At 40.5% G+C, this 21,383-nt stretch overlaps 2 protein-coding genes across 3 annotated transcripts; one reads left to right on the top strand and one right to left on the bottom strand.

The window, feature by feature from the left end:
- Positions 1-492: 492 nt before the first annotated feature.
- agpat3 (1-acylglycerol-3-phosphate O-acyltransferase 3) lies at positions 493-17,942 on the top strand. 2 transcript variants are annotated; one of them, XM_077536406.1, is made up of 10 exons: positions 493-864; positions 8,043-8,100; positions 8,192-8,423; positions 9,453-9,622; positions 9,770-9,931; positions 10,813-10,966; positions 11,068-11,170; positions 12,251-12,326; positions 12,495-12,693; positions 13,775-17,942. In XM_077536406.1, exons 3-10 carry the CDS (start codon positions 8,246-8,248, stop codon positions 13,864-13,866), a joined length of 1,134 nt encoding a protein of 377 aa, XP_077392532.1. In that variant the 5' UTR covers positions 493-864; positions 8,043-8,100; positions 8,192-8,245; the 3' UTR covers positions 13,867-17,942. The 2 variants fall into 2 exon arrangements, with proteins under 2 accessions (XP_077392532.1, XP_077392533.1); XM_077536407.1 differs by lacking the exon at positions 493-864 and adding an exon at positions 3,949-4,392.
- On the bottom strand, positions 17,634-21,313 carry LOC144030264 (olfactory receptor 1D2-like). Its single transcript, XM_077536408.1, has 2 exons — positions 21,262-21,313; positions 17,634-19,348 (listed from the first exon to the last, which is right to left on the bottom strand). Exon 2 carries the CDS (start codon positions 19,294-19,296, stop codon positions 18,382-18,384), a length of 915 nt encoding a protein of 304 aa, XP_077392534.1. The 5' UTR covers positions 19,297-19,348; positions 21,262-21,313; the 3' UTR covers positions 17,634-18,381.
- Positions 21,314-21,383: the final 70 nt, after the last annotated feature.

Raw genomic sequence — 21,383 nt, 5'->3', positions numbered from 1 at the left:
GTGACATTTTTAAATGTGACAATGTGTGGCTTGGCTTGGGAAACATTGATTTTAAACGCAGATGTGCTGAAACACCAGCAGAGGGCTGAAGTGGTCTAAATTTGTGCATGCGGGAGATAATGAATGAACTAAATCGATGGAAGTACTGCATAATTATTATTATAGTGTGTATCGATGAGAACGTTTAAAACACGTACACAAAACATTTTCGCTCCAGCATTTACTTTGCAGCACTCGAAGTCAAATTATATATATATATATAAAAAACAAACTTTTAACAAAAAATGGGAATGATATAGCGTGTTTTTGTTTTTGTTTGCTTTTACATAAGTACTTATGTAGATCACTAGTGATCCATTATATTAAAAAAAAAAAATGTTTTTTTTTTTTTTTTCTAAGTAGAACATACATTTTGTAATGGAATGGAGGAATGAATGACAATGGGAAAAAAATGACGTCTGAACGTCTACTAATTGGTTGAGGAACGACATGTTTGGTAATTGTAGCGTAGTGACTATAGTTGAAGAAGGCAGGTGTGTTACAGATTATTTTTTATTATTATACTTCTTTACTCTTCAGGAAAATGGTTAATGGGGAGGATGGTCTGGACTGACCGGATGGACATCTTGAGAGGGGGGCTTTGAGGAAATGTGGCGCTTTAACCGACAAACAATAGTGCTCTTGAAAATCGCATGACCTCAAGTCATCTCTGTACCGTCTCTGTTAAGCCACGTCGTGGAGACAAGGGGCTCCGTAAAGGGGTCCGGTATTTCTTTTTTTACAACCTCACGAGGCCCCAAACAGGCGACTAAAGTATTACCGAATCTACGGGGTTGGATTCTCACCCAAGTGATCCATTTGCAGGTAAGCCCATTGAGAATGTGCCTTACTGTCAGCTAGCCGTAGCTAGCTAACTAGCGTAGCATCTAACGCTAGCAAGAAAGCCGCACGGGTTCACCGGCAACTGAGCCGCACGACCAAAAGATCCCCCTCTCTTTGCTTTGAATGTTTTGTCAATAGCATAAAGAGTCCGAACGTGGTTACACAGTCGGATAGTGGCTACTTTTCCGGGCTTGTAGTTTTTGCTACACATTAAGGTCAGGTGTAGGGCTCGTGTCCGCCACTCGTTTGTCTTCGAAAAGCTTCCAGTGAGCTCGGTTAATATTTTAATTTTCATAAAAGAGATGTAATGCAACCGTATTGCTTTCTACTGAGAGTTAAGAACTAGCGTGTGACGTAGCGGGCACATGGGTCACAGTTAACGGTTCACCATATGACCGGTATGCTAGTAGCAAGTGGCGTATGCATGGAGGCTTTACTGATAATCAACCGATGCCAATTCAGCAGATCACTTATTTTACGCAAGCAAATTGTGTGTGGAAAACTCAGTATGAGTACAAATCTGCTGACGTGGAACCTTCATCACCATGTCGCAATCTAATTCCAAGACTAGTACAGCTGACGTGAGAGAGAGAGTTGTGTAAATAACATGCAATGCAATGATTTGACATTTGTCATTCATCATCCATTTGTAGTTGACTGCTTAATGCTTGTTGCCATTAAAGTGCAGTGGAACCGAATGCACTGAACTTGACGCGTGTATTTGAATTGGACAAACATTTTGATGGAAATGTGCATATATAAACCCCCTGATTTATGATTACATGCTTTCTTTTTGTGTTTGAAACCTCTGAATATGTTTGTTTCTTTGGAACAACAGTAATCCTCCTGGGTCAATTAGTAGATTTAATTATTTAAAAGTGTCCAAAACAAACCAACAAAAATTTCAATCAGTGATCTTTGTATGTACACTAGGCGTCACCAGCTATTTTGAAAGTGAGCAGCTCTTTTTTTTTTTTTTTTAATGCAAAGGACTACCAGTTTGATACACGATACTGTTATGGTGTTATTATGGTAATGATTTTTCACTGTAAAATAAACAAATACATATTACATACAACACTTGACTACAAATCCTTCAAATGTTTACATTTACAAATGATTTAAACATTCCCAGAAAACTGTGAATATATTAAATGACGATATAAATGCAACTGAGCCACATTTCACTTCATACTGCCAAATCACACTATTTCCCAATAAGAACTGTACTGTAGAACTGTACTCAGGACACTTGAAGACATATATACCAGTTTGTAGTGACGATTCTAAACCCACTTCCCGCATTTGGAATCAAGCTCTGAAATGAAATGTTAGTGTAAATGTCTTTTTGAGCTCTTGATTTATTCCTGTCAAACAGATAATGGATGTACGTTTTGTGGCTTCAAAGTCCAAAAAGATTAGTTGATAAGGTGTTAGAGCTAGGCATGTTCCAACATGCGTGGAGAGTTGTGTGTTAACATGAAAAGTTATGTTTTGGAGGCAAATCACGCTGGTGATGTTGGTCACAGACAAGTACTACTGAGAGATTTTGCTGACATGAGTTAACACTTATGTTTTCTGAATTAATATCGAACCATTGCTTCTTTTTGCGGCTGAGTCAACCCATTGTACACATAGTACAATACACTGTGTGTTCCATTTTCTCAACCATTATGACGTAAAAGAAAACTATGCTTACTAATATATGAAAGTTTTGTAGCCATCGACAGCCCCCCCCCCCCTTTTTTTTTTCTTGACTTCTCTTGCAGACAAAAATTGAAGTTACGAGCACTAACTATGGTTGCAGGGAACTTTACAAGCTGCAGTTAGTGAACAAGTCTTTAATAAAGAGGCTCAATCCAAGCTGTTTATTGCCAGTCCCAGTTGAGGTTTACTGTAGATAAGCAGAAAACATAAGATAATTACACATACTAGTTATTTAACAAAAAAAAACACACACACACACACATACTTTTCTCATACAAAAGTCACTGGAAGGAATTAAACTTGTTAGTCTAGCACCACAGTACTCAAGTGCCACTTCAGATGTATTGATAGAAACAAATGTTTTAGAATTATACATTGCACCCATTTTTATCTTCATAGTAATTGGTTAGTAAATAGCAATTACTGCTGAACCTATAATTAAAAAAGTTTTTTTTTTGTATAAATATGAGAAAATTAAGCAACTAAATTGATAATTATGACTATATTACTACTTATTTTGAATTACTGCTGAACAGTTGTAACATGGTGACAGATTATTTATAGAGGTGGGCATTCTGTCAACGTCAATATTGACGGAAGGTCCATCAATCCGTCAACGAAAGACACCCATTTTGTTGATGAATGACGAAAACATTGAAGGATGCTCTTTTTGCTGAGCAATCGACGAATGACGGCTTGACGGTTCATCTTGAAATATTGGTGGAGTGACGATGACGGAAGGGGGTCCTGACTGTTGACGATTTGTCGAATGACGGATGTTCAAAATTCATTGAAGCACCCACCTCTGGTTAATTTGTGATAACATGACGAGCTCGTATCCCACTAAGGGGGCGAACGTTTGCAGGTGTTTGCAGCAACTGTTTATTTCTCGTCATGGTTTGTCAGTTCATTCAAGGCCGCAACGTTCGCTGAACGTTTGAGAAATCTTTGAATGTTTTTTTTTTGCAAGGAAATTTTGGAACATGTTGGAAATGTCCTTGCAACAAGACATGCCATTAAAACTGTTGGCGAATGTCTGGAGAACGTTTAGCGAATATTACTTATGACCTTGACACATGCGAAGTTACACTCAGTGGGATATGGTCTTAAGATTTCATGGAATCCTGGAAATATTTCACATTTCTAGTCTCCTAACGACATCCGCTGTGAGCACCTTCAGATGCTTGCAGCTAATGTGGGAATACAACCAATAGCAAGATGGGACGACAAAGTCTACCAGACAACTGGTCGTCTCCACCCTGTTGGCTAATGGTAATGAAATGTGACATATCGAGGATGCCTGTCGCTTGCTAATCGTCACTAATCTAATCCACTGGATTAGAGAATGAGAATACAGTCAGACGGTTCTTACGGGACGGGATGTGTGCCTACCTCCTGCCTATCATCCATTAGTTGAATCTCCTCGCAGTCTACACTGACGACTGGATATTTGTTTGGGTTTTCCGCTTGCTCTTATTGGGAATCAAAGTTTTGTTGCTTTTTTTCCAGTGGACTTTCTTGGTTGCCAGTATCTACTTGCTGATTAAGAATTTACTCCAACAGAAGGCGCTTTTTGTTTTGTTTTTTGTCATCATAATCTCTTTCCTTCAGTGGGATTATGATGGATATGGAGAAGGGCAGCCTGTGACCACCTGCTGATCACTGCTGGTATTTTTTTATTTTTTTTTGGCGCGCCTTTGGTCAAGCACCATCCGCCAAAATGCTGAACCAGAGTGCTGTGGTGATCTTCACTGGGATTTGTGGGGCCTTGGTGGTCATGGCAATGGCCTACTATGTCTACTGGTGAGTACAACGGACAATATGGCTTCCAGGCACTGGAGAATGTAATTGGTACTACTACCAAATTGATCAGGAGTGGTAACAGAACAACTCAACAGCTCAGTGTTTGCAAAAGTGCATGTATTCTGTTGACTAGAACTTGCTTAGTTAATAGATTGGAGTACTTTGAATTTAAAGAGTAGGAGAGGCGACAAAGTGATAGTTCAGCTCAGGTATCTGTAAGCAACTGGTAGATATTTATTGGTAGGCTAATGGACAAACAGCTGTCCAGCTCTAAGCAGCTTTAACCCGGTCGGTGACTAATCGTTCCGGCGAGTTTAGTTGGCTCTCGGGGTGAAGCTGTTTTTAGATGCTTAATATTATAATTTCATGTTCTAATTGTCATTACAATGCTATTTATTTAGCATCTCTAGTATAGTATTTATCTTAGCTTGCACCTTATGGTGTACAAACCAACAGAAGGGAAGTGTCTTCTGTCTCCAGATAAAGAATTGGCACACTGTTTTAAAAGTCTGTTCGTTTTGTAGCACAAAGTGAAATGGAGGGGAAATGTAATGGGACAGTATTGTGAAAATCTTGGGTAAAGGAGGTTGAGGACATAAGTGTCTCAAAAAGGACCACAGGTCTTGTGCATCCAAGTGTTGTCTTTCAACCTTGCTCCCAGATGCAGCATGTCTCTTCATCTTTTAATTCCACTGTCACTGTGGATAGATTGGTTTTGCAACGTGAATCTGTTTTAAGAGGCTCCAAATGTTCACAAAAGTAGTGTTAAAACAGCATGAGCAGGCAATATGAGTTCCTGCCTCTGTTTGGTCTTGGCAGTTGGTGATGTGTGAACAAAGTACAACACATGTGAGCTAAGTAGAAAAGTGTGTCAAGAGGAAATAAGAACAAAGGTCTTGGCAAGTGTGGAAATCTTCACACTGGGAGTTGCCCCCACAAATATTTCATTTTCCAGTTGTGCGTCACTCATTTAAGAGGGTATAAATATAACCTTGTTAAAAACACATCCTTCCTATGAAATGCCAACGTAAGAGTCAAAATATTATTTAGTTGCCAAAATGTTGTTAGGTTCCAAGTTACAACATTGTGCTAAAAGTTACACAACATACAGATAAGATACACAACTGATTCACCAGCATTCTGCGATTATTACTAGTTCATGTTTAAGGTCTAAAGTTGTTGAGTGAAATGCATTCACCGATAGGCCGTTTATAAAGGACACCCCTTGCCCTGACAGGCCTACTTTTGTCATCATGTTAAAAGGATCAGATTCCCCGTAAGTTGACATTTCCAAACCATACCAATTACGTGGCAGGCACCGTCAAGTTTGATAGGTGACTTGAGCGCTCCCATTTAGCACAAAGGTTATTACGCCAACACAGAACAGAAACTATTGCTGATGTTTGGACTTGATGACATCAATTGACTTGCAACACAGAGAATCACGTGACAATAGTTTCATCATTCTAACTTGAGGATACATTCTGTGTCTGTTGGCTGCAGAGACTGAGCTGAGGTACTGTAGCTTCTGCATGATTGTAATGAATCAGCATTGTGTATTTCCTTGTTGCTCTATCTTAATTGTTGTGTACGTACCATCTTACACATGTGAATGTTATCTAAATCTAAAACATAGCTTTCATTACAGTTTTTTTCCCCATTTGTGTTTCCAAAATTTTGCAACAAGTTTGTCGGTAATATTTGATTTATCAGTTGCAATAAATAGCCTTCATTTGTGTGTGGGGCTGTTTTGTAGTAGGGTGCCATAGAAAATAGTAATATTGATCCTTAAAAGGAACTTTCCTAGTAGAGTAAAATATTTTTGATCAAAAATTGGGAACATTGTTATTGTCTGTTAAAATGATTTTCCTTCGTTCGTGCATGTCATCCGTCCATAATTTGAATAGGTTTTCATGCATTTAAATGCAGCGTTTAAATATATAGGGGAGGTCAGTTGAAACTGGAATGGTCTAAAATTGCCAAATTGGTGTGAGTATGAATGGTTGTTTGTCTATACGTGCCCTGTGATTGACAAGCGACCAGTCCAGGGTGCACTCCACCTCTTGTGCAGTCAGCTGGGATAGACACCATTAAACCTAATGAGAATACACAAAATAAAAAAATATGGCTCACTTGATGGAGAAAAACGTGTCCCAATTCATCTTAAAAACCTCCAGGCTGTTAACATATTAGTTGCTATTTTTGTACTTTTGATCCGTGCATGGTGCATAGCTTGAAGGCGCACTTGGCTTCTTTCCAGATTTGTGTAACTGATACGTGTTTGGTTAAGGACAGTGTAACAACAAATCCAATTATCCAATCCATCCACCTAAACATATCGAGTAATTACCTACAATATTTGCAATGTACATACTTCATGCTATGCTATTCATTCTGTGGGAGCTGACATCTGTTATTCAGTTGCAGCTGATGTGTTCCAACCTTGCCGCCAGACCGATTTGTGATGGCAGGTGTGGACCGATGCCCTCTGATGTTCTTGTTTGATCCAATCACAATGCGCCCAGGGTAACATGAGATGCATTTACAAGCACAACGGCCATCAGGCACCTGGCTTTGTTATGACAGCATGCCAAACTGAATCAGCAACTCTTTGTGACTATTTTCCTGCCTTCTGCAGTTGAATGTGGAGATGAGAATGACGTCATCACCCCCCCAGCCCCCACTTTTTTCACATTTACATTTGAATCCTAAAATGGCTGTTAATCTTTATTATCACTATGAATGTCACGGTTCTGCAATATACTACAATATCCTAATAAACTTGCTCAAGTGTGGCCTATTAAAATTAACTGATTACGGCGTGTAGTTACTACAGCTTGAATAAAGTTGGGAATGACATTTTTTTTACTATCCATCTGTCTATTTTCTATAGTGCTTGTCCTCATTAGGGTCGTGGCCGAGCTGGAGCCTTGCCCAGCTGTCTGTGGTACTGGACTGGTCACCAGCCAATCGGGCAACTTTGAACTAATAATGCAGTAGTGATATATAATATTTAGTTTCGCAGCTTTTCTCTGATTTAAAGAACAAGACGGCCATTGCCATAATGCCTTTACAAGGATAATTATGCTTAGGTTTGGTTGGCACTGTCAAATCTAACATTGTAGTCTGTGCTTTCAGTTTGCAAACAATATTTGAGGTTCCCATTTTGAAAGTTTTTTTTTTTTTTTCTTAAGTGCTATAAAGAGAAATCCCAGTCCATGGCATACTACTACTGTTGTCTTTCCATTACGTTTGTAAGGCATTTCAGTGCTATGTTTTCTCAGTCTGGAGTGCATGAGAAGAGCTGTTTTGTCAATTGCTGCAATTGCAAATTTCTCACTAGACTAAGAGCTATGGTAGAACGTCTGCCGGTCATTTTTCAGACCTTGACATCAGTAATTTAGGGAGTTCTGAATGCAGTAGGTAATCGGGGTGATAATCAGGAAGCTGAATGTGAAATGTGTCTATGAGGAGTATGGAGCAGGAAATAGCCTCAGCAGACTGTTAAAGATGACTTTTGTCAGCATCATCTGTAGACTTTGAAGCTGCCCATTTTCTGAAAATTACCAGTTCAAGGCATTTTGGTCACATTTTTTTAAGCCTTTTAACATTTCAGCTTTCTTTATCATTAATTAAATCTCTGGTTTCAGGACCGTAGTATTGTCCGAAGGACCTTGCAAACGAGGCTTGTAAAAGGATACCACCGTGGTAAGGAAATGACTTCATTTTCCTTCTCATTGATGATTTTTTTTTTTTCTTCTCTGGTTTCTGATCCCCATGCGTGCGTCTCATCCCTCAGGTTGCCCATCGTGTATAAGAGAGGAGCTTCCTCAGCTCCCTGGGCTTCTCAAGCATGGCTGTCCTGGCCTACCTCAAGAGCCTGTTCATCCTTCAATTGTTGATGGGCTTTGTATTTGTGGTGAGCGGCCTCATCATCAACTTCATCCAGCTGTGCACGTGCGTCATCTGGCCAATCAACAAGCAGCTCTATCGCAGAATCAACTGCCGGCTCTCGTACTCGCTGTGGAGCCGTAAGTAGAATATATTCCTGTTGTTTGTGGTGAACCAATGAATGATTGTTTCCCCTGTGAATCCTTTAGGCACTCACGTCGTACGATCGCAAGTCAATTTACTTTGCTGCTGAATTTAATTTATGTTTTCATACATGAATTCTGCTTTATCCTTCAGTGTTAACAAGCTTATTTACTGAAATATTAACAATAGTAGGTTTTGTTTACTAGCTTCTAAATATTTTAAGGGAATTGTGACTTCAAAGTTGTACTAGTGGGATCAATATCAGTAATTTTTTTTAATTAATTAATCATCAATTCGTTTTTTATCTATCCACTTTCATCACGCCTATCGTGATTAGAGTCAAGGGCAACTGGAGTCCATCCCAGATGACTTATTACCGGAATCTGTTTTTAAATACTCTCATGTCGTTTTTATTCAATGTTTTCGTACCACCTCATATTGCTCCCTTTGAAGCCGACGGGTAAAGCTTCATCACTTTCAAAGAATCTGCTAAATTCATCTTTAATTGATGCTGAGTTCCCTTGCAGCCCTCCACATAGGCTTTCCCTGGCTTTGCGCAAGAGTCATCTGTAAGAGTTTGGCGTTTTCATTACTGGGGGGGAGAAACGGGGCTTTCGCTTTGTAATGAACAGATCATGATGCGAGAAACTTGTCATGGATAACAGAAATTGTAGGTGGGGAGCGCTGTGATGACTGTCAAACTGGAGTTGAATGCAGTCAGGGACAGAAAAAAAACTTTTGCCAGATGGCAATTTCACAACATTGTTCCAGTATCAGTTGGCAAGCCTTGGGCAAGGGAATGATATGCTTTGAAAATTGCAACGCTTAACCTGTCAAATGCTGATAGCCTCACACTTGTCTGAATGATACCTGAAGTGAAATAGAAAAAAATAAAAATGAAGTGTAGTGGCTATTGGTACGCTCATTATAGAGGGAATCCTTTCCAAACCCTGGGCATTATTATTCCAACAACATACTGGACTGACAGACGTTGTAAATTATTGTGTATTGTTGTTTCTGGACAGAGCTGGTGATGCTGCTGGAATGGTGGTCCGGCACGGAGTGCACCCTATATACGGACCAGGCTACGGTGGACAAATTTGGCAAAGAACACGTCATCATCATTCTCAACCACAACTATGAGATCGACTTCCTTTGTGGCTGGACCATGTGTGAAAGATATGGGGTCCTGGGGGTCAGTTGCATTTCATTTTGTGCTGCAATTTAGCACATTTAAAAATGTATTCATGTGCCGATGACGATTGCCTTCAGTTCTGATTAAAAAAATATATATAATAAACAACAATAACATTTGATTTCCTCTGCCTGTGTTTCCCTTTAGAGTTCAAAAGTCCTCGCCAAACATGAGCTGCTGAAGGTTCCTCTGATTGGATGGACCTGGTACTTCTTAGAAATAGTTTTTTGCAAGAGGAAGTGGGAAGAGGACCGCAAAACTGTCTTCAGCGGACTTAACAGGCTTAAAGACTATCCTGAATTTATGTGGGTGAGTGCAAATGCAAAAAATATTTTTACTGTTTTGAATTTGAGTACACTTATTGTCACATACTCTTAACAGTCCTCTCCTCTCTATGGGTTGGGGAGGGGGGTTAAAAGAACAAGCAAAACACTGCTCTTTTGATGCTCTGAAATAATTGAAGGCTTTTGAGATATGCTGAGGTCTTGTTTAACAGTGAGGGTTTAAATATTTGATGCACTCAACTAAGAAGTCATGCTTGATCATTACTTTCAATTTTGATCTAAATCGCAATTGTCCTGCACAACCTCAGGTATACTCACCTTTAGAAGTTCCGCCATTGGTAGCAGTGAGTATCGAATCTCAAATGTTTGGCTGTATCCCCAGTACCCATTAAATACATAATAAATGGCCTTAAACCATTCAAAATGTTCCTCCTGCCACGTAAATATCCATTTGAGTTCAAGCACGGTAGGCTAGCTCTCCAATCCAGAATGGACTTATATAATGATGTTATATCATGCTTGGCTGTGAATATAAATGCAGTGTTTGACAATAAGAGCCAAATTCACAAAAATAGATTTTTGGATGAGGCAGAATAAACATGGAGTATAAATAATGTTCGGTTTCAAAGTGAATGTCCTCCAAGCAGCAGACAGATTCTTCTCTTTTGGCCCACTTTTTCTCTATTTATCTTGGCACCGGTATACAAATGAAGCTCTTTGACTGTTCCAGCTGTATTTAACATCTCACCGCAGGAGACGCTCTCTCTCTGTTTTTCTCTCTCTCTTTTGTTTTGTCCTTGAGCCCTGAATTTAGCCTTAAAATGCCACACTGGGACTAAACAATCCAAGCAAGTTTTTTTTGTATCTATTAACGTGGCAAATGTCCCCCCTTCCTCCCTCTCTCAGTTCCTGCTATATTGTGAAGGTACCCGCTTTACAGAGAAGAAGCATCAGATAAGCATGCAGGTAGCAGAGAGTAAAGGCCTGCCCAAGCTCAAATATCACCTTCTACCACGCACCAAGGGATTCACCACCACGCTGCAGTGTCTCAAGGGCACAGGTAGTGTTAAAAATATACACACACCAGATGTGACGTGTGCTATTTGAACCCCCTGTTCATTTACATGACTTTTCTTGTTTTGTTTTATTTTTTTTTAACAGTTACTGCCATTTATGACGTGACGCTCAACTTCAAAGATAAGCAAACGCCGACTCTCCTGGGCATTGTCAATGGCAAGAAATACAAAGCTGACATGAGCATAAGGTGAGAACGTGTCATTGACATGAGCCACCGACTCGTACTAACACGACCCTCGGTACTGCTGTGGCTTTTGTTTCTCACGGGAAACATGACGATTGCACATTTTGCCCATGGCAAATAAATAATAGTGGCGACTATAAATACTATTACCACAAGGACATTCAGCTTTGGTGAGAATCTTGTCTTGTACTACAACAACAGACAGTGATAACGCTCACATGGAAACACTTTTGACAAAGAGAAAATCATTTGTATCATTGGACTGGACATGAATCACCCTGTGTCACAATTCCATAGTGTCTCAATAAGTCATCTTTGTTAGTAGAGGGGCCCCCCTGCTGGAGGAAAAGGGCTACAACTCACACATTGCTTTCATAATTAATTTGTCCAACCAAAGGGGGGGAGAGAGAGGGAGAGAGAGATACACACACACACACACACTGGTTACCAACTAATTGAGGGCACATATTGCTGGTGTTGGGCCAAAACGTGGTACCTCCAAAATCATCACTTTTCAGGAAACTCCGAAAACGTTGCAATTGTTCAACCATTAACATTACATCATAAAAGAGAGCAAGACATTTTCATTTCATTTTATATGGGTCAATAATTTGTAAAGAAAAAAAAATAGTAGTAATAAAATAAATAAAATATATTAATTAAAAATAAAATAATAACAACCACACATGCAGACAAACGGTATAGATTTTTTTTTATTTTTAACACGTTCAATGTCATTAAATTAAATGTAATTTGATAAAATGTGCTACAGTTCATGAATGTAATTTTACCCGAAAATTGGATGATGTAACACACAAATTTATTTGCTCAGTTTTGAAAAATGACTGGAACAATTTGCTTGAAGTCTGATGTGATGGCATGATAACGTCTCGTTTTTCTGAGTCCTAAATAGTAAAAGTACCCCATTTTATCACAATGTTGCTTGCAACAACAATGGCAGCACAATGGAATTCCGGTGTCTTAATCATATTAGTGTTAGCCTCAATTTTTATTTCAAACCTGCTCTTTTGTTTGAGTATGCACCGTTTATGAAACTTGTTCTCGTTTCTTGCTTCACTGCAGACGTTTCCCTGTGGAAGAGATCCCAAGTGATGAGGCCGAGTGTGCCAACTGGCTGCATAAGCTCTACCAGGAGAAGGTAACTAACTTTTTTTTTTTTTTTTGTTAATGGATAAGGTAACCCTGCATTTCATTCACACGTGACATGTGAGATCATTCATGTTTCATCACTTCCTTCTCCGCTTCCAATGTGATTGAAATACGTCCAGTTGCTGATCACGACTATTTCTCTCCAACCCCCTTTCAGGATGCCTTACAGGAGACGTACAGCAAGGAAGGCAAGTTCCCGGGTCCCACAATAATCCCCCGCCGCCGCCCGTGGACGCTGCTCAACTTCCTGTTCTGGGCCACGCTGCTGCTTTCGCCGCTGATCAAGTTTGCGTGCGGAGTGGCGGTCAGCGGCTCCCCGCTTCTCATCATTGGCTTCATCATCTTCCTCCTCATAGGTGCGCACACGCAATCAGATAACCTAACATTTCCCACTTGTTTATTTATTTATTTTATTATTACGAGTCGAGGTGTTCATTCTGACTGAACTATGGAGTACTCACTAGGCCTGCACGATATATCATTTGAACATTGCGATTGCGATGTGCGCATGCGCGATAGCCACATCGCAAGACGTGCAATGTTTTTATTTTTTTTAGAGAAAGCAAATGTTTGTTTTGCTTCATAAAGGTTGCAAGCTACCCCCCCCCCCCCAAGAATAAGATATTTTGTTTGTTTACTTAACAATAATAATAATAATAATAATAATAACAGCCACAACAATAATAATAATAATAACAATAATAATAATACACTTATTTTGTATAGTGCTTTTCTAAGTACTCAAAGACGCTTAAACAGGTAGTCCAAAGAACGGTCGAGGATAAAGATAAAATCAGTACAAAAAGCGTTAAATAATAATAATAATAATTTGAACCACTGTTGATTTACAGCCATATAAAAAGTTATCATGTTGTTAGACCATTATTTGAATCTAAAAGAAAATTGGGATGCGCTCTTGCCATTTTCCTAATGCATGGCTCAGGTATCGGATCAGGACTGTATCGGCAAATACTTATTTAAATCAAATTACTCAAGTAATTATGAGGCCCAAGCATGTTAGCTTGCATGCTAGCTGCTGGCTCGCGCCTCTCGTTGGGCTGGTTTTGATCCGGTGTTTACTGTAGCCATAAGAAAGACGCTAGATGATGTAGCATCCACGTTTCAGTGGGGCGTGGTTTCACACATTCAATGGACACGCCCACAACTTTTCAGAGCAGAGACCTCTTCTCCTACTGGGCTTTTTTCTTTTTCTTTTTTTTAAATCCATTTTCAGGGTCTTGCACGTCTGAAGATTTGCTTGTTGCTGGTTTTATATTTTTGGTATTCAAAATCACACATATTGCAATGTTTGCAAGTTTCTTTTATAAAATAGTACACATTATCTTGATTTTGTTCATAGTAATTGTATAACGTGGAATTTTCATTCACTTTTATCTCTATTAAACAGCCGAAGTTTAATTGTTTTTCCCTCCCCAGCCTCCGTCGCGATCCGCCGCCTGATCGGCGTCACAGAGGTCAAGAAGACGGGCTCCAGTTACGGTGACCAGGAGACGAAGAAACGAAACTAAAGGCGCGTCAAACCCGGACTGACTCCCACTCTCCTCCCACCGCCCAATCGGTCGCTAGGTCGGGGAGGAGACCCGACTGCGAAAACCACAATAGAGAGCAGACTTAGAAATCCTAATGAGTAAGAAGAGCACTGGACATGAGGAGGAGAAGGACGGGGGGTTGGGGGGGGAGGTGCTGTACTGCATTTTAAGCCAACTAGTGATCCACTTTCCGCAGCCGAGCCCCGTTAATCCCGCCGATCTTAAACCTCTCACCTCCTAACCTACCTGCGGTCACGTGGAAGGCCGCAAACATAGCCTGCGTCCCGCTTTGCACTACCTCCCCACTAAAGTCCACTTCCTGTCTGTTGTCACCCAATTAGGGAGGGGCGGTGTAGTCCTGGTCAAAACAGGGGCCCCCATCCATGTGCCCCACCCCTTACATGCGCCCGATTTCTTTTTTTTTTCTTCTTTTTTTAAGAAAAACATCACTAAACCATGGCAACATGAGTGTTCATCTTTCCCCAGTGAGAGCTGTGTGCATAGAAATGAAGGACAGAAACAGTTTTTTGGATAGACGGGGGTCCTCAGTTGACCATCGGTGCCAGTATTAGAGGTTAGGAATGGCGCACGGTCAGCTAGTTTGAAGAGTAGGGGGCACAAGAAGGCACATTCATTTTGTTTTGTATTTGTGGCCTAGAAGTGTTTTTCATAATATACTTACTGTATTTCTTAGTGTAGGTTCATGATGGACTTGCAACTAACCCCCCCCCCCTCTCAAATCAAGGTACTCAAATCAAGTGTAACCCGCTTCAACCCTCCAATGTCACTCAGTCCCTTTTTGTGGACTCTTATGATCGTGCCGACCTGATCCCCGTTTTAGGAGGGGGGGGGTCTTCAATAAGGGCTGTGCATGTGCGAGCGATCATACCTGACATACAGCTCTGGAAAAAAGGAAGAGACCTTAAAAGAAAAAATGTATTTTGACCATTTGTCATTTTCCGCAAATAAATGTTATTCGTGTTGTCAGTAGCTTATAAAATGAAACTTAATTGTTGATTTTACTTCATTTACTGTATATTTTCGTCAAGATGTTTTTCCATCCCTTCTAGTTCAAGTTACATCACAATTACACTGTGTATTTAAAACTACTACATGGCTTTGTTTTTATAAATCTGATTAGCTTAATGCTAACAAATAGCTGTTGTGGTATTATAGCCTAGTACTATATTATTTAAATCTGAGTGGCAAATGCTTGCGAACATATCACATTTTTGGGTTTTTCGTCAGGGTTCGTAACAGGTTAGTAACAATTTTATCTTGTGCAAAATTTCTTTGCGAAAAGTTTGTCTGCAAACATATTTGCAGCCTTTTACGAACTCTGATGAAAACCCCAAATTTGCTACGTTGACAAGTATTTGCTGCTCAGTGAGATTCCAGCTTAAGCAATGTGGAGCAACACATAAAAACAGACAATATAACAATACTTTTGGCATGTATATATTCTTTATTCTTTGCAACAAATTGTGGCGCTTGTAAAACTCTTCTTCATGTGTGTCTGTCTATTATACTGCCCCCCGGTGGCCAAGCCATGAAGTGGCACAATGTCCAGCAAATTGAAGCAAAAAATGTGGCGAAAACTATTTAATTATTTACATTCAGTTTAATTGTACAAGTGCAAGTAGTTATTGAGCACTGTTTTGTTTTTGTTTTTTTGTTTTTTTTTTTAAATCAATTTTAATGTGCAAAGACGAAAAAAGTTTAGTGATTTGAGTATATTGAGCAAATTGAACTCGTATCGTGATAGTAAAATCAGATAAACCGATTATTTTGCAGCGGTCTCATAATCCTTTCCAGAGTTGTACCTCCTGCCCCAGCTAACATGTTCATTCGTATTATTGTTTTTTTTGAATTAGGACAACTCCCCTTTGCCCCTCAAACACTGCAGCTGGCAGCCATGACTGGTGAAGCGGGGGTTGTTCCGCCAGATTCCACACAAAAGGTCACCAGCTGTCTCCGCGCAGCTGTTGACATATTCGGTTATAGACTGCAGTATTGATAAGTTAACCTTTGCCTTAAATCAAGCTCGCTCAGGCAAGGGGGCCGGCCCGCGTTCTCCCTGACCCTCCACCCACTTCCCACCATGTCACCCAATCACTGAAGAACTCCGTGACATTTTCATTACATTCTGGTTACGGTGTATGAAGATCACAAAGCTGCTTAGACTTGGACAACCAGAGAAATGAAGGACGGTAAATACATTTCAGTGTGTGTGTGTTTTTTGTGTGTGAATGAAATCCGTGCTTTCTTTCCCCCTAACACGTTACACATTTCATTTTCTTCGTCCACCTCCTTCTTGTGCCACATAGCGTCCTTTCAAACCTTACTTTTGTTCCCGGGATCACGCGTCCACTGCGTACTTCTTCCTATAACAGAATTATCTCCATCCGTTGCGATTTCATGCAAGCCTTAATTCAAACTAGCCAGTGCTGCTTCTGATTTTATTTGCGTTTGACTGACAAGTTAACTGAGCCCCTGAGCAATAGTGGACTGAAGTTCAATAGAAGTGAAAATATGCAGTCGAAAAAGATGACTGCTGTTCTTTTAGTGTTGAGTGTCCGTTGCACTCACTGACATACTTACGTAAGCTGGTATATTGCAATCACTGATGATAACCGGTGTACTTACCGTCACTGGTATACTTGTGAAAAATGACAAACTTACACTCTTCATTTGTACTTAGTGTGAATGCACTTGTTATACTTGCACTCGCTGGTATCTCTGTGATAACTAGTATAATGCAAAATCTGGTGTACTTCTGAAAACTGGTAAACCTGTGACAGACGGTACACTTGCAGTCACCGGTATATTTGTGGAAAAATGGCATGCTTGTCAAAACTCATACTTGTAAAGTACTTGTGAAAATTGGTGTAGTCACACTGGTATGCCTGTGAATGCTGGTGTACCTGGGAAAAGTGGTACACTTGTAAAACTGGCATGCATGCTATCACTGGTATACTTGTATAAACTGGCAGATTCACACCCACTGGTATGCTTGTGAAATCTGGCAGATTCACACCCACTGGTATGCTTGTGAAATCTGGCAGATTCACACCCACTGGTATGCTTGTGAAATCTGGCAGATTCTCTCACACACAGGTATACTTGTGAAATCTGGTAGATTCACACTCACTGGTACTTGTGAAGCTGGTAGATTCACACCTTCTGGTGGTATACTTGTGAAATCTGATAGATTCACACTCACTGGTATACGTGTGAAATCTAGCAGATTCACACTCACTGGTATGTGTGCAATCCGGTGGATTCACACTCACTGGTATACTTGTGAAATCTGGCAGATTCACACTCACTGGTGTACTTGTGAAATCTGGTAGATTCACACTCACTGGTATACTTGTGAAAAATGGTGGATTCACACTCACTGGTGTACTTGTGGAAATGGTGGATTCATACTTGTATACTTGTGAAAACTGGCATGCTGACAGTCACTGGTGTGATTGTGAAACATAGCATACTTGTGAAAACTGGTAGTCACCCCTCACTGGTATACAAGTGAAAGCTGAATGTGTGAAAACTGGTATACTTGTAAAACTGTCATACTTGTAGTCACGGGTATACTTGTGAAAGCTGATGTACTTGTGAAAACGGGTATACTTGCAGTAGTACACAGTATAGTTGTTCTCACTTGTTTATTCATGAAAACTGGTATACTTGTGAAAGCTGATGTGCTTGTTAAAACTGGTATACTTACAGTAGTATACTGTATAGTTGCACTCACTGGTATATTTATGAAAACTGGTATACTTGTGAAAAGCTTGAGCTGTTCATCACGTCACCTTCCGCTTGAATGCAGCAGATTGGCCACGGAGTCCTTCTTGCGAGACGCAGGCATTTGACACAGGATGTATTCAGTCAATAAAAGTGATGTTTTATTTTCTTTTGAAATCTGACACGTTCATTCCTCATGAGGCATCTGCTTTTTTTGTTGTTTTTGTTTCCCGGGGCTGTTTTTATTTTTGGTCCATCACCAACAACCCCCTGACCCTCACCTGTTATTAAAAGACTTGAATCACAAAGCAACTCTTCGTGTATTATTTTTTTGACTTTGTGTTTCTCTCGGAAATGCGACACAGTCACACATGAGCTGATCTCCATCTCATCATCTCTTCAACATACATAAATCCCATTATTCTCTTTAATGCCTCACCCGTTTGAAATATCAGACCTGTATAAAAGAAATGTATGTTTTTTTTTCTGCTTTTCTCCTCGTGAAACTACACCTAAAGCATTTTTTTTGCCATTTTTGGCCATCGTGTATACTATAAATGGTGTTTATAACGGAAATCGTAGTTTTAGAAAATGGCTCCCTCGTAGATCGAGTAACACAAGTGTTGAACTTCCAACACTTGGCTGAGTTTTAAGCATTAAATTATTTAGGGGGTTGGTTTACGGTCATTTGAGGGGTGCTACAGCTCGTCTTCATAAGGCTTAACAACGCCACTGGCTTCCACGTTCTCAGAGGATCTTTATGATGCGTCTGCGTATATCCGATAGCTTCATACCATACAGCAGAGGGTTGAGAACTGGCGGAATCACCACAAACTCTAGAGATAGAATGATGGCCACAAACGGGTTCATCTCCTCCACATTGTACCTGCTCAGGGCGATATCACAAAATATGGCAATAGAATAAATGACAAAGGAGACCATGTGTGGCAAACAGCTCTGGAATACTCTCCTCTTGAATTTGTCTGAGTGTCTCCAGGTGGCGTTAATGATGTGCATGTACGTGTAGAGGATGAAGGCTAGCGGGATGAAAATGGTACAGGAGACCGCGAACATGCTCGTCACGTTGTTGACCATCGTGGACTCGCACGACAGCTTGACGACATTCCAGTTGGCGCAGAACACCTTGTGGATCTGGTTGCCGCACAGGGGCAGCGTGATAGACCGGTAGATGGTTGTCGTGAGGAGGAAGATGGGTAAAAGCCAGGCAAGGCCGACCAGGATCAGGGCCTTTTTCACCGTCATCCTGGTGTGGTAGTGCAGCGGGTGGCAAACGGCCAGGTAGCGGTCGTAAGCCATGACGCACAGCGTGGTCATCTCGTTGCCGCCATACATGTAGATGAAGTAGATCTGCGTGAAGCAGGCGGCGCGCGAGATCAGATGCGTGTCGGACGCCAGGTCCAACAATAAACGAGGGAAGAAGCCCGTGGAGCCGTACAGGGCGTTGAAGGACAAGCTAGCGATGAATATGTACATGGGCTCGTGAAGGGTCTTTTCGCGGAAGATGGTCAGTACGATGGCGCAGTTGGCGCACACAATGAAGAGGTAGAGGAGGAGGCACGAGGCCAACGCCGGGTAGCGGTACGGGCCGATGTTCATGAACATGGTGAGGTTAAAGTAAGGAGACAACGTTAGGTTGGGCATCCTGGCATTCCCGCACACTGGCGACTCATAACAAGCTGTTCCTTGACACCGTCTGCAGAGAGAGAAAAGAGGAAGGTGGTTCGGGTTACTTTTTTCTTCTTCTTTTTTGAGGCGATGGTTAAAATTGTGTGTGTGTGTGTGTGTGTGTGTGTGTGTGTGTGTGTGTGTGTGTGTGTGTGTGTGTGTGTGTGTGTGTGTGTGTGTGTGTGTGTGTGTTATTGAACACTGGTTTGGATGTCCTTACTACTTTTCAACAATGACTGGAGGGGATAAAATCTTGGCTTAGTCCTTCTTCCTGTGTGGTATACAGCTTCCAAATTATAATATTTAGAATTATAGTGTTCCCCCAGGAATTTTATGTGACTATAGCGCAGCCCATGTTCAGAGAGTGCTCTGGTCACCTTTTTGCTTAATAGTTGAGGAAAAGTAGAAAAATATGCATTCTAGGAAGGTGTAATTACTAACGCCGACTAGCAGAGGGCAGCGTTTGCTACTTTGTTTGTATGGTTTAAGGGAAGCTTCGCATTATAAAGCAAAGAAGAGCCACACAAAATATGTGGAAAGGCAAACGTTGTTAATGGGCTCTTTGCACAAATCCATTACTTCCTGAACTCATTACCACTCCTTCATTTCCTGTCTTTTTGAGTGGACAAGCTGATTAATCCAGGTGTGCCTGATCTCAGTAACCACGACGGCAATGGCCAGACACACCTGGAATTAATCAGTTTGTCCAATCATGAAAGACAGGAAACAAAGGAGTGGTTTTAAGTTCAGGAAGTAGTCAAGTTGTGCGAAGAGCCCATTAAATGCATCACATTTTGTATTTTCCAGAAGCTCAAGTTAAAAATCCATAAATATTTAATGCTTAGGAGCAAACCACATCCTGGACTATACGCTACATTTGTTTTTAAAATATTTATTTATGTTTCTTTTATTTAATTTTTTTCGTAGTTTGTGCTTAGTGGCAAAATGATAATAGCATAAATGTTATGTAGCTTTAACGTTGATGCTATGCTAAGAACTCACTCTTTTTACTTTCAGTGTTGTAACTCAAATGAGGAGTTTCAATGTGATGAAAGATTACATTAAAAAAAAATGCCTGAGATGTGTCAATAATACACATTTTGAGTAGTTAAGCATGTTATCAGATTTAGAATATGTGTGGGTGGTGGTGGTGGGGGCATTTAAGATTATTTTGAGATAGTGTCACCATAAGCAAATACTGCCTATTCGGTGTCCTCCCGGTTAAATAAACATTCAGTTAATGTTAATTTTGCTGTCATTTAAATAAAAAGCAACACACACAGACACATTGGCAGGCATTTTTTTCCCCAGAACAAACTTTTTAAAAAAATCCCTCGACCACAGCCAGGCTCCCTTGGTAAAATTGGTCTCGAGTCACCACTTCAAGTCTTGAGAGGCAACATGCCACCGTTCATCAACCTTATTTTACAACTGGGCTCATTACTCAATTGCTCAAAGTTGCCTTGACAAGACTTAACTTGGTAAAACCAAACATTCATTTTCTTTAACTGCCACTTCTCCTGTTCACAGTCACGTGAACTGGAGACTATGGCCAGCTGATTTCAGGCGAAAGGCAGACTAGACATGCTGGACTTGCCGCACAATGCACATGTTGAGCTGAACCAGTTAAAAAATCACTGCCATAGAGTAGGAACTGAACCCACATCAGTCAAATGTACCACAACACCATCAATGACCCCCTTGGTCAAACTTCTTCTGCTGCATATTTCAATCAATATGATAAAAAAAAATATTTCACTTCCAAATATTTGCACTATGCTCTGTTCCATTTGTCCTAATGTCTTCACTGAAAATGAGGCTTGCCCTCAAGAATTGAGCTGAAAATAAAAGTGTGAAATTGAAGAATATAAACATGATGACACACTCAAACGCACACAAACTCAGAAGCCACATACAGTAACATACATATCGCATACTTACCAACATGTGTCTTCATGCTGGTGTTCGTGATTGACTGACTGCACATGTTTAAAGACACTCACCAGAGTGCACGCATCTTTTAATGCCATCTCATTGCACTCTGGGGACTTGATCTGACTCCA

This window comes from Festucalex cinctus, chromosome 11 (genome assembly GCF_051991245.1).
Source record: "Festucalex cinctus isolate MCC-2025b chromosome 11, RoL_Fcin_1.0, whole genome shotgun sequence".
In the NCBI taxonomy this organism is placed as follows: domain Eukaryota; kingdom Metazoa; phylum Chordata; class Actinopteri; order Syngnathiformes; family Syngnathidae; genus Festucalex; species Festucalex cinctus.
This window is presented reverse-complemented; position numbering and strand designations above follow the sequence as displayed.

What these genes read in the sequence shown, in the direction of transcription:
- LOC144030264 (XM_077536408.1), bottom strand. Translation starts at nt 19,296, where the DNA reads ATGCCCAACCTAACGTTGTCTCCTTACTTTAACCTCACCATGTTCATG.
- agpat3 (XM_077536406.1), top strand. Translation starts at nt 8,246, where the DNA reads ATGGCTGTCCTGGCCTACCTCAAGAGCCTGTTCATCCTTCAATTGTTG. An exon ending in CTCGTACTCGCTGTGGAGCC is followed by an intron (nt 8,424 to 9,452) that starts GTAAGTAGAATA and finishes GTTTCTGGACAG; the next exon opens with AGCTGGTGATGCTGCTGGAA. An exon ending in GCAGTGTCTCAAGGGCACAG is followed by an intron (nt 10,967 to 11,067) that starts GTAGTGTTAAAA and finishes TTTTTTTAACAG; the next exon opens with TTACTGCCATTTATGACGTG.